We start from the raw sequence: 15438 nt of genomic DNA, 5'->3' as shown, positions 1-15438 counted from the left end.
ATAAACCAGACTTGGTCTCAGTTCTGTTTTGTAGTTCACAGCAGATAGGTTGGAGGTGGTGCCCTAGTGGGAGGTTGAAGTACCTCTGGAAGGAGTTGTATGGAAAAAAAAAAAAAAAAAAAACGAATAAAGATTTTTTTGTTGTTGGAAAATACTCTCAAGATCTGATTTGTATTCACTCCTTGGCTCCTAGATAGGGTAAAGAAAGGAGGTGGGGTGACCTTGGATTCTACAGACTGATACCTTTCCAGCCTTTAGCCTTATTCGGGTTCCCTGATAAGCCTCAGTGCTCAGAAGTCCCCAGTGAGACTTCATCCCTCCTCTCATCGAAGGCCAGGACTTGGTGTTGGGAGTGCTCTCTGGACAGCCTGTCATTCTCTGTCTCCCTTTAAAAGTCTATATGGAAAGATGCTTTTTTTTTAAATTACCTGGGATAGGTATCTAATTTTCCATAATTGTGTCTAGACACAGCACCTTTCTTTAAGTGGGACCTTGTTTTCTTCTTCCTTGAAAAGAGACTGGAAGAGACAGAAGAGATTGAAATGTCCTCAATTCATCCCATGGCAGGAAAACCCTGCTCTGTGGCTAGTCTGAACTGGAGAGGAGGCATTACTCTCAGTAGATTATTAAATATGGAATGGTAGTTAGCTATTTTTTAATCGCTAGTGAGGACAGAACAAGAGGGAATAGGCTGAAAAGAGGTTCATGAGTAAGCCTGTTAAAATGTGCATATATAGGGCATGACAACAGGAGGAAAGGACATGAGAATTGCAGGATTTCTGTGCGGAAAAGCACCCCATGCTACTAGAGATGAGGAGGATTCATCCTGCTCTGGCCAAGAGGGCTGGCCTCAGGAACCTTCAGGATCATCCAGTGGGCAGCTGGCAACCATTAATCCCTTTCCTTCCCAGCTAATGATACCATTAATGTGATTGAGCTTCATATTTTTTAAATAGATTATAGATATATATTTATATTTATATATAAAATAGTTTCTTACAAAAAAACCCCAAACAAAAATGAAAATCAACTTAAAAAACAAACAAACGATAACAGAAAAGCAGGAGCAGAGAGGGCGTGAGGCCCGGGGTCAGCCCCTGGCGCTGCCCTGAGTCTGCAGGCTGGATGCTAGCTGGGGAGGTCAAGGCGCTCAGTCGCCCTTCTGCTTGGGCATGTGCACAGTCCCATTGGCCAGAGCAGTAGGGCTGCCTAGGGATGAGGCATTTGGTGTCTGGGAGGGGCGCAGGTAGGTGCTGAAGAGCTTCCTGTGGATTGGGTCACGGAGGGAGAAGTCCTGGAACTGACCTGGACAGATAAGAGTGAGATGGGGAAAAGTAAAATGATGTAAGGAGAGGAAGTGAGTGCCCTGCAAGTTTTCTCAGAAATGGTATGTCTTGTCCCTCTCATCCCTGCTTCACTTCTCAAATCCAAATTTATGTCCTTTCTGCCTTCCTAGCCAGTTCCTCCCATCATCCCCTCTCCAATGTTCCAATGCCTGGCACTGGCCACCAGCCCTTGGTCCCTCCCAGTCCAGTGCTGAAGGTGCCCCGAATGCCCACGTGGACTGAAGACAGCAGTGACTCACAGAGGGAGAGGCCCTGGCGGGGTTCCGCCTGGCATAGCTCAGCATGCAAGGTCTCGGCAGCAGGGCGGGGTGAACCCAGCAGCAGGTGCAGGATGGTGCTGAAGCCGTCTTTGCACAGTAAGTAGCCAGGCCCCTCTGCTTGCTCCTTGGCAAACAGCTGGGGGAGAAGAAGACACAATCAAGCCCTCTCCTCATGCCCTTGCCCCACTCTCTCCCGGAGGGTCTGCCTGACAGGCTCCTCCTCTCCCAACGATGCAAAGCACAGGCCCTCCCTCCACACCCCCTGCAGGTCCGTTGGGCAGGAGAATTCTAACTGCAGAGCTGCTGCCCTCTTCCTGCTCCCAGCACGTCTCAGCATTAAGACACTGGAGCTCTGCAGTTTACAGTGTGGTACCGGGGTGGATACCAAGCACTTGCTATCTAGAAGCTACTGATAACAGTGCACCACATGGGCTTCTGGGTGGGGTGAGCAGAGCTACCACGTCCCCTCTCTCCCCAACCCCTGGTACCTCAAAGGCCAGGCGAGTCAACTCCTCTAGGCCTGTGCCACCATCCAGAGCTGCCAATGCAAGGGCCACATCTCGGAAGTCCACCAAACCGTTGGCATCCTGGAGTGTGAGAGAAACCGGGCAATGTGGGGGACCAACCCAGCATCCTCCCTCTTGCTCTGGATTTTGGCTCCTGCTTCTCCTGAGCAGACTGGGGGTGACTCCTGTGTCTGCTTCCCTCAACTCTCCAGGATCCCTGATAGTTGTCTCAGGTCATGGGTTTGCCCAAGCTATAGCCCCAAGTCACCTGGTGACAAAGCTCTTCGAAAGGTGTCTGGTAGCAATGTTAGGAAATCCCTCAGGAATGCTGCAGTTACCATTAAGTGTCTGACCTACCACTGAGGGCATTCCTGGCCTCCAGGCTGGAAAAACTTGTTCTCTTTCAACTCATCCTATGTGGGAGAACTGGTCCTACAGACTAAATGGGGGCCACTGGCATAATTTCTCACAAAAAAGCCCAAGAAGTATGTCTGCCAGCTCTATGGGGGAACCATGGCGTTCAGGTTTTGTCTCTGTTTTGCTACAGGATAAGTGGAGGAGCTCCTTTTAGGGATGGTCTGCCTCAACCTAAGAAATCAGCACACCTGCTTACTCTGTCCCTTCAGAGAATGTCAAGAGCCACAATCTGCATCTTAGATAAAAAAAAAAAACAACTGCTTCTTGGGGCCACTGGTGGTTGTTCATAAACATTAAGAATCTTCTGGGATAATCTTATTATAATTTGACAGGAAATAATAAGGTATGCCAAGATTCTTGAGAAAGTTCAGGAATTCCCCAGGGAAGCTATGGGATATTTTTTAGAATCTGCAGATACTTCTGGGTTTCAAATTCTTAACCATTGAACCTGTCCAGCATCATCTCCACGTCACCTTCCCACTAACCTTCACGCCTCTTCTCTGAAACCCTCACGCAGCGTCTCCACAAGGTCATATGATCCCTCATCTCTGCCAATCTCTAAAGTGGCTTTGGATATTTATGGACCTTACTGACCAATTACTTCTCCATTGTGCCACCCCGCAATGATTAAAACATTACTCTGTGATGCACTGGATACTCTATAAAAAAATGAACTCTTCAGGGGACCTCAGAAGTTGGCCATCTGACAACAGCTGTTAGAACATCCAGCACAGACTCCAAATTGGCCCTCTAATGCTACTGACATGGCCCTTCGGATACCTTCCTGAAATGCTGAGCTCTGTGTTCTTCATCCCAGCTCCTTTACCTTCTGGAAGTAGCTAAAAGCACTAGCCACGGTCTGAGGGTCAGAGAGCTGCAGCTGCCTGGCAAACTCGTCCTGGGTGATCATTCGACTCCGGCCTGGCTCTGCCCCAGCGTCCACATAGCCTGGGGACAGCCTACAATGGAATTGTTGAAGGCAGAGAGCTGACTCAGTTTCTTTCTGGAGTTTCTTTCTGGGCACACCACCCAGCAGGACCTTGGCCCCACTCCCAAGAGTTTTCCAGTGCAGGTACAGCTGGTGTTTTTCTAAGATATACTCTGACTCATAGTCCCTTGAGAGCCATTCTTACTTTATTCACTGGGGTAATTACATATCTTTCCCTCTTCTCCCTTCCCCCTTCCCTTTCCTCCATGATCTCTTTAAAAATTCTTCTATTTTCCCACCTTTTTTTTTTTTTTTTTTTTTTTAAAGACTTTCCTTCTTCCTTCCCACTCTCCCTTTTCTTCTCATTCTTTTTCTGGTCTATACACGACACTGCCCATTCGCTAATCTTCAAGGTCACTTACCCAGCCTTGCGAAGAATCTTTCCCAGTTCCCAGAGCTGTGGCTCCAATGCCACCTTCAGTTGGCCCACCACAATCACGGGCAAGCTCCCTACAAACTCACACTCCGTGGCTGGAATGCCCAGGGCCCTACAGGATGAAGAGGGATGGAATGGAGGGGGAACAAGGCAGAAGAATCTTCTGTGGGTCCATTACTGTCTCACCTGCTGATTAGAGAGAGGACTCTGGCCCCTTTAACCCGCCTCCATCCCAGTCTCAAGCTCTCCAACGACCCTTCCCACTGCATAGTGCCCCATCTTTGCCTGAAAACCTCAGCCCTTCACCTGCTCCTGTGGTCCCTCTGCCCTGTATATCGGCCCCAGGAAATACTTTGTGGAACACTCACTGTGCCATAACCCTTTGGACATTGTTGGCATACAGGGTGGGGTCCCTGCTCTCCTCCAGGCTGGGGTGATACACAGGGAGGAACTGAAACACACGCACATACTTCTCATCAGGACCTCAAAGCCAGGGTGAGCACTCCCAACCTCTTCTCCCAAAGCTTCAGGGGCCAGCAGATGCCCACTTCCTCCCCCTGCCCCCATGAGGTCATACCTCCACATCCACGATGCTACAGGGCTGAGAGGCTGTAAGCCAGAGGACTTTGAGTCTAAGAGAAGAGAGACTTCAGATGCTTACTTATTTCTCACTTTGAGCTCCTCTCATACAGAACACTGATATAAAAATGAACTCCTAGCCATAAAGTCAGCTGGGTAAATATGCAGTTTGGAGACAGAGGGGAAGGACCAGGAAGGTGGGAGGGATGGGCCAGAAAGGTGGAAAGAAATGTGAGACGCTTTGCAGGGATGTGCCAGAGGAAGAACTGCAGGGGAGAAGAGGTCTGAGTAACTGGGAAAAGGGCAAGAGGAAAGTCTGACGGTGGTGGTTCTCAGAGACTGAGTGAGAAAATCACTTAGAGACAGGGAAGAAGGTTAAAGCGGAGCTATAATCACAGCAGGAATGATTAGGTGGGAGAGGTCAAAGCACTTTCAGATCACAATGGGAGATCAGAATAAAACAGTGGGAAATAGACAGCTCCTTCTCTAGAGTTCTCTCCTTCATGAATGAAGGGCCGCTGGCATTGTCTAGAGATTGGAAGATGTGCCAGGAATTCTCTGATGAACCCTGCTCTCCACCCTCACCAGAACTCACACTCCAGGGCCCCTCCAAGCCCAGCTGGTGGTGTCCTATGGGAGAAAAAGAGATAAAGGGAGAAAGGCATTACTTTTCTTCCTTGGAACTGCCCAATATTCTTTGAGCAGAGGGCCTAATCTGCCCTGGCCCCACCCCCACATGCACATCCCATCACAGCACTAATGGTTTTCACCCATTAGGGTGAATTCATGCTCCCCTTCCTCCCTCTCTTGGACTACGACTCACCAGACTGTTGGGGTAGCGGATGAGGACGGGCTGCACAGGAACCCCTGCGATGAAGGCGCCTAAATCCCATTTCCACCCCCACCCCCACCCCCCAGCAGAGGTTAGTACAAGGAGGTAAGAGAGGGCATGAAGTATAGGAGTCTGGGACAGTTCTCAAATGAGATCTGGCCTTGCTCCATTTCATTTATAATTTTCTGACTTTCGAGACTTTTCATTGTTGTCCACCCCCACCCCACCCCAACTTCTTGGGTTATTCCTGAATCCCTCTTCAAATCTGAGGCTCCTTTTTCCTACAGCCCTACCACCCACTATCGTTTTATTCACCTGGTTTGAATTTAAGCAAAGCCTTCTTATTGGAACAAGTGCCCTCAGGAAAGAATAGTACCTGGGGAAAAAAAACCAAGGGAGCATAATGAAGTTGGGTAGGCTGAAGGAGAGGACAGAGGAAAGAGAAGCCTCTTTAGCAGCACATAAAAGGTGAGGAGAGAGTCTTAATACCCTTACCCACCTGGGGCCACTTGCCTCCTGAGGTTGCTCGCCTTCGGACTTCCTCCACCACTCTGCGCCGAGAAGCTGGGTCATGCCGGGATACGAGGATGGCTTGGTTGAAGCGAAGAAGGGCTGGAGTCCAGAGAGGAAACAAGGAGTCACTTGGTTCCTACCAGGGGGCACGAACACCTGCAGCCTCCCCTCCTTCAACAGTAGGTGATGCTTCTCAGTTATCATCTCTTTGTCCTGGGGACCCTCCTTTTATTGTACGTTGTCCTTTTAGGGAATTGATGAGAGATCTCTCCAACACCCTCTCTAAGCCCCAGCCCTCAGAGTCTAAGAGGTGGGGTCACTAATGATGTTAATTTGCATTTCATTTGCCCACATCAGTCAATCTCTTTTAACATCTCCCTGCAACCTTGAGGTCAGTTATCTCCAGAGCCTGTCCATCTGATTCCTGTCTTTTGTGTCCAAAGTTTTCATCTTTCCCCTTCACCTCTCTTAAAATTCTCTCACCTCCAATGACAGGCACAGAAAGGTTCTCAGCTCGGGACACAACCTTGGGTAGGTCACAGGGCAGAAGAACAATGGGGTCAAAGAAAGTAGAGTGGGGGGCGGCAACAAGGACAGGGGCTTGGAGACAAGAGGCCCGCTGGCCCCGAACACGAATCCGGAGGAAGCCCAGGAGGAAAAAGAGCAGGCGGCTGAGGCCCAGCACCCCGTTGTGGCACACAGTCCTGCAGAGCAAGGTGGGTGGTCAGTGGAGGCAGGAAGTCTGATCCTCACTGCCCCCCCCCCCCCATGTGCTTAGGCACCTGGAAAGCAAGTGCCCTTTGGCCTTCTATTTCTCTGGCCAAGGGGTGGGGTGGGGAAGGGGAGTCTCTGGCTACTTTGGGACATATCAGGGCACAGCACTTAGTGCCCAGGTCCTGGGTATCAGGTCTGAGCCTGGCTGACTTAGCTCACCTTGCCAGGCTGGGTACCAGCGCTTCAGCACCCTCCCTTCTGTTCTTCTCAAAGAGGGAGAATACACGGCAGCAAATAAAGATGAGAAATAGGGTGTCTGGGGACTGATCCCCCACTTACTTCCTCCATCCTGTAAGTGGCTCCTGAAGCTGCTCCTCAGAAAGACCAGCTACTTGCAGCCAGGCAAAGGGCCAGAGGAGAAAGAGGACAATAAAGGCCAGAAGCACTCGGATGGGGGCCAGTAATGCCCCTAGGAGACAGAACTGCAGAGGGTGGGAAAGAAGGTCACTTCAGGGCTGGGAGAGGCTTCCTCCAAGTCTTCCCCTTTCCCACAGGGATGGACCCAGGAGTAGAGAGCCCCCACCCACTGTAGATCAGGTGGTGTGGGAACAGGAGACTGAGTTGGCCTCCATGGTGGGATGAAGATATCAATGAAAAAAGCAGATAAAAGATTAATTGGGTCAGGGCCTCATTTTCTTATCTTTCAGTTGGTCCCCATCCCACCTATAAAATCGAATGTCATAAAATGCATCTAGACCTTGGAGAGGCTGTTAGGAGCATTTAATGATAATCCATGGGAATCTCCCAGCACAGTGCTTTATGCGCAGTAGGCTAGAGATAGTTCTTCCTCACCCACGTCCCATCCATAAATAGCTCCCAGGTCCAACAGAAACCAGGAGAATGGTTCTTTCCACTTTGGGCCTGGGAGGCAGAGGGCTGGGACACACAGAGTTCCACTTTTCAGGCCGCCGGCCAGTTTCTGGGTCTGCCCAACCGCACTCACCGAGTACTGGGGGACGGGGGAAGAGAAGAGTTCTGCCCTCCTCTGAAGGGTAGGGGTTTCCTGGAGCCTGGGTGACTCCAAGGGCTGCCCAGGGGAGAGTGCAGGTAAACAAACCGAGCCCCAGTAGCTCGCCTGTGGGGAGGTTATGGCAGCAGAAGCCTTGGGCACTCACCGCACCACCCATCAGTTCCGCAAGGCTGGTGCGACCCTGCCCTTCCTGTGGCCAACCCCCTTCTCAGCCTCCCCCCGCCCCAGGAGGTGCTGCAGTGCGGGGCTGGCGGGGGCGGGGCCGAGTGGAAAGAGGGGGCGTCGGAAGGACACAGGGGCGCAGAGGCCGGGCCCAGAAACCCGTTTCCTCTCATTCAGGGCCGCAGAGAAGCGTTCAGCACGCCCCTGTCCCCACCCCCGGCTTTCCGTAGCCTTCAACTCCATCCTAGCCCATCGGCCTCGCAAGATGTAATTCGCCTTCCCCGGCGTCCTCCTCCATCTCTCTCCCAGCCCTCGCTCCCCCGCAGTCCTCCGTCCTCACCTAGCCAATCCTTCCACACCTTGGAGCTTGTCTGTCGCCCAAGCCCGCGTCCTCTCCAGGACTCCCATCCCCACGTGTGCACCCCCGGACTCCCGCCCGCAAGCCTCCTTTCCGGACCCTCACCCCTATTTTTGTCAGGGCTCTAAACGGCTTCTTTTTCCTGCCCGCAGGAGTCCTCCCGACGTCCCCCGCCCACACCTTACCTTAATCCTTTGGAGGCGAGTGAGATGTAGCTCATGCACGAACGGGTTGGGGGGCGCTGCGGCTGCGGAGGTGGGTTCCAGGGGGACGCAGTCCCCCGGACTTCCCTGGCTCATAGCGGCGGTAGAGGGTGGGAGGGACGGCGTCCCGGCCGCTGCCCCCGGCCCCGCTCTGCAGAGCAGCAGCTGCGGCAGCAGCGGCGCGGCGGCCTCACTCCGGCCCCGGCCCCGGCCCCGCCTGGTGCTGGGGGGCGGGGAGCAGGCGACGCGACCCGGCCCGCGTTGTTAGGGAGCCGGCCGAGGGGCGGGGCTTCCAACGCCCCAGCACCCGGGCTCCCTTGCAGGCGCCTCTGCGCCCGCAGCCCCTCCGGCCATTGTTACGCGGCGGCCGGATGCTGGGGTGCGGCGCCCGCCTGGGGAATGTCCTGCGGCTTGGCCCTCCGGACGTTCCTCTCTGAAGATCCGGCCGCCGCCTCCCCGCAGGATTCCGGTTGGGAGCGGGTTTGAGACTTTGAGGTGGGCGCAGAGCCAAGACAGCCCTCCGGCCGGACTCGCGCGCCGAGGTCACCCTGCGGACGCAGACCAGGGTGGGGTTCTTTGGCGGATGGGAATGGAAGGGCGGGTGCACCGCGCGCGGAGGCCCGCAGCTCGGGAGCGAGGCGGGGTCCAGCTCTCTTGCTCCCGGCAGCTGCTACCCCTCGGAGGCCGACCACCCTGCCTCCCCAGTCTGGGCGTTGCCTCCGCGCGAGGACTTGAGGCACTCGCGCCCTCTGGCGGCCACGGTGTGCCTCCCACCTCTCCGCCTTCGCGTCCTGACCGCACAAGGCAGGGTCACTTTTTCTGGTGTGAGGACTTCTTGAATCCACGAGTCGCCAGTAACTCTGAAGACGTTGGCCCACTTGCTTTCCACAAACCGACCACCCAGGGTCGAGAGGGGCAGTGGGAACCGGGAAAACTGGGATTATTCCAGAGACAACCCTGTTTTTCCTTTTAGTGTCTGTTTTCTATTCTGGTCTGCCTCCACTGTATGAGTGAGAGGACAAATGCTCTTCACCCCCAAACTCCAAACTATCCTAGAAAAGTCATAAACCAGTTAGCCCCTGGTTGCCAGATGACGGTGAGATCACGGAATTGGGTGGACCTCGAGACACACAGCCCGGGGAAAGAAGCTGTCCTGGGTTCACCTTGTTTTCTTTCTTCTGCAACCCTGTCAATCACCACTTAGTGAGCGCGGTGAGGACAGTGGCCGATCCAAGGACAGCTGGGTCAATTGGGTACCGTTAATCTTTTATTGGAAGCGGGGGAGTCAGGCAAAACCCAGAAGTCACTCTACTTCTTTCCAGATCTCCGTAACCGACCCACTTACACTCCCGCGTATATCCTTGAGAGCAGTCAGCATTCTCTGAGAAATAAAAGGATATCCTAGTCAAGATTTATTTCTTAAATATTTTTAGATAAGATTCCATAGCTCTCTTTTACCTATTTTTAAGTTAATAGTAATTTCCAGCTTTGAGATATTGACATAATATAAGTTTAAGGTGTACAATGTGATGATTAGATACATCTTTTATCTACAATTTATGGGAGGGCAGAATTCTGTATATCTTGGGTTTTCCAAGGTAGTTACAATAGTTTTATAATTTTTAAAAAGGCAATTCATTAAATGCATTATGACATAATTTACTTTTTATGCCTTGAATATTTTACATAAATTAAAACCATATCAAGAGGGGTTATTTAGGACTCAAACCCATAGAGTAATAATTATATGCAAATTACTATGTTATTAAATTATGGATGACCACATACTATCAGTATATAGTTTTTTTTCTTTTTCTGTTCTCACACGAGGATATGCCCATTGATTCCAGAGAGAGAGGAGGAGGGAGAGAGGGAAAAAGAGGAAAAGAGAAACATCGATGTGAGAGAGAAACATCAATAGGTTGCCTCACATACAGGCCCCAACCTGACAGGGAACCCACAACCTAGGTACATGCTCTGACTGGGAATCAAACCCACAACCTTTTGATGTAGGGGATGACGCTCTAACCAACTGAGCTGCCTGACCAGGGCTAGAGAAAGTTGTTTTTTTTTTAAAGTGTATTTTATAGATTCTGTTGTTACAGTAGTTCCAATTTTTACCCCTTGCTCCTCTCTGCCCATTACCCCCCTTCCCTCAAGCAATCCCACCCCCCTTAGTTCATGTCCATGGATCATGCATATAAGTTCTTTGACTTCATCCTTTCCTATATTATTCTTAACTCCCCCGTCTATTTTGTACTAACCAATTATGCTTCTTTTTCTAAGTATATTTTATTGATTATGTTGTTACAGTAGTTCCAGTTTTTTTCCCCTTTTCTCCCCTCTGCCCAGTAACCCCCTTCCTTCCAGCAATCCGCCCCCCACTTAGTTCATGTCCATGGCTCGTGCATATAGGTTCTTTGGCTTCACCCTTTCCTATATTATTCTTAACTTCCCCCTGTCTATTTTGTACCAACTGATTATGCTTCTTAGTTCCTGCACCATTTCCCCATTTCTCCCCCTCCCCACTCCCAGCTGATAACCCTCCGAATAACCCGTACCTATGATTCTGTTCCTATTCTGGTTGTTTGCTTAGTTGGATTTTGTTTTTATTTTTTAGATTCAGTTGTTGAGACTTGTGAGTTTGTTGTCATTAGTTTTGATGCTACTAATTCTTTCTCTCTCTGGACCTGATAAAAATCCTTAGGCAGTATGCCTTGTGTGGATTTCTATTTCTCCATCATTTGTTCATCTTTCATGTCAATTGCAATGTTGTTGCTCCTCGCTACTCTCTACCAGGTTGTAACGTCATTGTCTCAGCTTTTTTTATCATTGATTGCAGAGCAATCTCAACCTTTGTGGTAATTCTTAATATTTTAAATGTCTTCATTAACTTTTTGCTAAAATATGCTATTAGCTGCTTATTGCCATGGACCAGTTTCTTTGTTTTTGCCCCTCTATTTGCCTTTTTCTAATTTAGAGGCTCTAGTATAATTCATTCTGCCAGTGCTGATGGGCCAGAGGTTTCATACATTTTGTCTTCTTTGTAGAGGCACTCTTTGGATTTGTAGTGGACATGCTTTTTTTTCTCCCCTTTCCTCTTTAACAGAATCCTGATTTAGTATATAGCTGCCTCCACGCCCATTTGCCTCAGGGGCAACCAGATTGGGTGGAACCCATCTGAGGTCATTATTTCTCCTGGTCAGGGACTGATTTGAAATGGATGTGTGACTCTGGACAGTGAGACAGGAAGAAAAATCTGCCAAAGAGCTCCTGGATAGTTTCTTCACTCTTCATGAGAATGCCTTACAAATGAACAATCTCTTTTTATCCTCTGGCTGTTTCTGAATGTGACACCTATGACTTCTGGAGCCATTTTGCAACCACCCTGAGGCTCAGCTATCACTGGGATGGAGTGTGAGATGCGAAGAGTCTGGACCTTTCATGACAGAATTGAGTCTCTGAACAAACCAGTTTAAAGTCTGAAGTAGTTCTGGAATTCCTGTTATATGAGAAAATAAATTTTCTTGCTCGTTAAACCAATGTGAGTCAGAGATTTTCTTATGTGCAGCAACCTACTGTATTAGATTTCTATTACTGTGTAACAAATTACGATACAATTAACAGGTCAAAACAGCCTTCACTTATTATCACAGTTTCTCTAGGTCAGAAGTTCAGACACAGCTTAGCTAGGTCCTCTGCTCGGAGTCTCACAAGGCTGAAATCAAGGTATTGGCAGGGACATGTTTTCTGGCAGCTTGAGTAGAGAAGGATCTGCTCCCAAGTGTTCTTAGTTGTTGGCAGAATTCATTTCCTTGAGGCTGTAGAACTCATGGGAGCTCGATTCTTACAGCCAGCATGAGAGAGTGTGGCTCCTTTGAGTCTCTGACACCCGCACTCTCTTTTAAAGGCTTCACGTGATTAGCTCAGGCCCATCCAGGGTAATAATGCTTTTGATTAACTCAAAGTCAACTAATTAGGGATCAAGGATCTTAGCTGCATCTAAAAAACCCAGTCACCTTTGCCATGTGATCACGTTAGTGACAGCACCTTTGCCATGTTCTATTGTTGTAACAGAACCCCTGGGCTGCTCTGATTTGAAACAGAACCCACAGGCTGTTTAGTTAGGGGCCCGATTGCCCGCTGCCAGAATTATAACTCTCAATACCAGAGTTTAGTGAAAAGAAAAAGAATTGTTTATTTAATAGTTATATAGATTTAGATTATTTGTGGATTTCTGCCATTAAGTCTTATGTTCTTTAAAACACCCATAAACACATAGTTCTGCCTCCCCCTACCAAACCAGGCTAGTTTTAGAAAAGTTAGAGATACCATTTCCCTACTTCCTAGACACAGTTCAGCTTTACTATCAGCTGCCAATTATTCAATTCTGATTGGGGATGTCTTTCTGTGTTGTGGTGCCCTCAACTTTCAATCCAAAAGCACGTGGATTCTCAGCCTCCTTGTAAACTGCCTTCTCAAAGCCGCATGGTGTTTCCCTCTCAAAACAGCATGGAGAACTCAGCTTCTTTAATCCGCACGGAGAACCTAGCTTCTCAACCACATGGAGAGAGCCTCGCTAAAATGTCTGCAGCTGCGTTTTAAATCCCTGACTGTGTCCTCTGACACAGTGGGTATGGTAACCAGTTCTGACCATTCACAGAACCTTACGCGGGCTCTGTAAATTCTTTCAGTGCCATCCCATGGTCCAAGACCCCTCGCATCTTCTTGGGCCTTGGAAGTATCAAATCCATTTGCATAACAAAGACACTAGCCACTAGCCCCAAGCATGCAAAGGCATCTTAAAAGCTGCTTCCTTTTCCCCATCCCCCAGCCGCAAGCTCTGGGGGTTTTTGGACACCCCATTCTGTAACATTGTTACAAGCAAGTCAAGGGGAAAGAGTTCTACAAAAGCATGCATACTAAGCAAGCAGGAATCATAAGGCCACCCTGCAGTGTGTCCACTATGGACACTAACTGATTCAGGGTTCAGGATGAAGATTGTTGCCCCATTGTGGCGATATACACTATTTTTCCTGAGTAAAATTAAATTCCTTTCTAGAGTTTATTGTTCAGCCATTTCACACTCACAATGACATCAGCAATACTGAAAGGCAGATAGGAATAAATAGTCTTAGAGTATAACAAAGGGAACAACTAAGTAGATCATGGTATCTCAAGGGAGACTTTCCTAAAGAGGGTCATTTGAATTAGATCTTGATGAAAAAGTAGTTGTAAAGAAGTCAAGGAGGAACAAGTTAGACAAAAATAGCACTTAGTCACAGGAAAAAGTTAATGAGGGTATGAATGCACCCATGTGGTCGGGTTGCTGCAAAGAGAATGAGAGGCATTGTGCAAAACCTTTAAAGTATTCTATAAATAAGTTGTACTTGTCCCTACCTCTAGAAAAGAGTAAGCCAAAGTCCATCAAAGATATGGCAGTGTTCTGTGGAAGTTCCATATACATTTGTATAGTAATATATATAGTGATACATTTTGTGGTTATATAGATAATGTGAGTTCTATTATTTATTCAGCTTGCAGATAATATTTGGTGTTTCTATGGATTTCTAGACTCCTTAGAATTACTCCATGCAGTAGTATACCTAGCATATTGGACCCCTGGGTGGGGCCCTTTTTATGATAGGATTGTGCCCTCATAAGAGTGGCCAAAGGGCTTGTCTCTTTTGGGACATGTGAGCACACAGTGAGAGACTACCATCTGCAAGCCAGGAAGAAAACCTTCACTATAAATGGACCGTGACCTCATACTTTCAGCCTCCAGAATTGTGAGAAAATAAATTCTGATTTCTCGGTCACCCATGGTATTTTGCTATGGCAGCCAGAGCTAAGACACTATTGCTATGCTGTCATTGTTTATCTCAAATGTACTGTTTAAACATAGGCATATGGAGTACCTCAGGGGCTGGAGACAGGAGGGTTACACGTTATCTGAAATGATTCCATATATTTGCAAACTTACTCTCTAAATGAGTGGCAATAGCTACTGAGTCTGCTTGTGTCTGGGTCCATTGTATAACTGAGAATTCTTCAGTTAAATTCCATATAGCATACAATGTTTACTAAAAGGTGTGTACTCAGAAGGTCCAACTTGAAGCTTAGATAAATCTTATTAAAACACAAAAGTAACTAGAGCAATTGTTTAAAACTTGGGCTCATTTTTTTGAGAAGTGTTTTATCACTGACATTGTTCAGAATTGCTGGTGCATAGTGATAATTAAATGCTGATTGATTTTTATAGAGTTTTATTGTTTTTATATTCTCTATAGACAATGCACATGCTTATCGTCTGCACCTGGTGCTGACTCCCTCCATCAACTTGCCCTTGGTACCCTACTGACTCCATGATAATTTAGGTACTTGGCAAACACTGGTCTAGCTTGGAAGACTAGGAAGATTTGGGGTTGACTTGATTTAAACATATTCACTGGGAGGCACCAGCCAGATCTAGGTGGCATAGTCTAGTAGGACTTTAAAAATGTGGATCTGGGACTTCGGATGCAGATAGAGATTTTGGAGGAGTCTATGCCTATGGTAGAGAAATCAGGAGTGTGTTTTTCACATACTTTTGGAATTAGATGTATTTTTATTTGTTTCAGAGGTGCCTTAAGTCAGGAGGGAATTCTTCTGACAAACCATCTTGTCTGTTTTCAATTTGATTAACAAATATTTTTTGAGCAACATATATGTACCAGACACCATGCTAAGTGCTGGGAGTATACATACATGGGTGAGTTGGACATAATTTATTGTGATTGTGAAACTTGAATTTCAGCTGCTTCATCCCATCTTATTCTTGAGGCAGGATTTATAGTGGACTGTTTTTTTGAAATCTCAATAAGCAAGAAGTTCATTTAATACCAAGCCAGATTCTTTCTTCAAGAGCTAACAGGTTGGACTACTTTTTGGTAGGGTGAGAAAATGCTTGATGCCTTCATTCTAGGTTCACCAGGAATGTCTTTGGAGAGATACAAGACTGGGGAAATAAAGACCACAAACTTTAACATATCCAAAAATATTCAAGATAGGCTTGAAATGAGAAAAAAAAAACACCCTTTTAAACAGGGAACTTACTGCATAGAGGCATGCGTGAGCAAGGGAAGGAGTGATTCCATCCCCATGGTTCTGAATGT

General features: G+C 48.1%; 1 protein-coding gene and 1 long non-coding RNA gene across 2 annotated transcripts; one reads left to right on the top strand and one right to left on the bottom strand.

The window, feature by feature from the left end:
- Positions 1-957: 957 nt before the first annotated feature.
- Positions 958-8993, bottom strand: LPCAT4 (lysophosphatidylcholine acyltransferase 4). The gene is made up of 14 exons (XM_090270371.1): positions 8267-8993; positions 6871-7013; positions 6301-6521; positions 5804-5916; positions 5620-5680; positions 5296-5354; positions 5068-5102; positions 4471-4525; positions 4262-4344; positions 3880-4005; positions 3356-3488; positions 2095-2193; positions 1586-1742; positions 958-1305 (listed from the first exon to the last, which is right to left on the bottom strand). Exons 1-14 carry the CDS (start codon positions 8378-8380, stop codon positions 1151-1153), a joined length of 1554 nt encoding a protein of 517 aa, XP_090126497.1. The 5' UTR covers positions 8381-8993; the 3' UTR covers positions 958-1150.
- Positions 8578-11812, top strand: LOC150016203 (uncharacterized). Its single transcript, XR_016509780.1, has 3 exons — positions 8578-8850; positions 10135-10252; positions 11394-11812. It is a non-coding gene; the product is annotated as an uncharacterized LOC150016203 (long non-coding RNA).
- The last annotated feature ends 3626 nt before the right edge of the window (positions 11813-15438 follow it).

The sequence above is a fragment of the Furipterus horrens genome, unplaced genomic scaffold, assembly GCF_987537825.1.
Source record: "Furipterus horrens unplaced genomic scaffold, mFurHor1.1.pri manual_scaffold_3, whole genome shotgun sequence".
Lineage (NCBI taxonomy): Eukaryota > Metazoa > Chordata > Mammalia > Chiroptera > Furipteridae > Furipterus > Furipterus horrens.
This window is presented reverse-complemented; position numbering and strand designations above follow the sequence as displayed.

Bases quoted from the DNA above. Each gene is read 5' to 3' on its own strand.
- LPCAT4 (XM_090270371.1), bottom strand. From the start codon at position 8,380: ATGAGCCAGGGAAGTCCGGGGGACTGCGTCCCCCTGGAACCCACCTCC. The intron at 4,345-4,470 runs GTATGACCTCAT...CGTGTGTTTCAG, and splicing joins GTAGCATCGTGGATGTGGAG to TTCCTCCCTGTGTATCACCC. The intron at 3,489-3,879 runs GTAAGTGACCTT...ATTCCATTGTAG, and splicing joins AAGATTCTTCGCAAGGCTGG to GCTGTCCCCAGGCTATGTGG.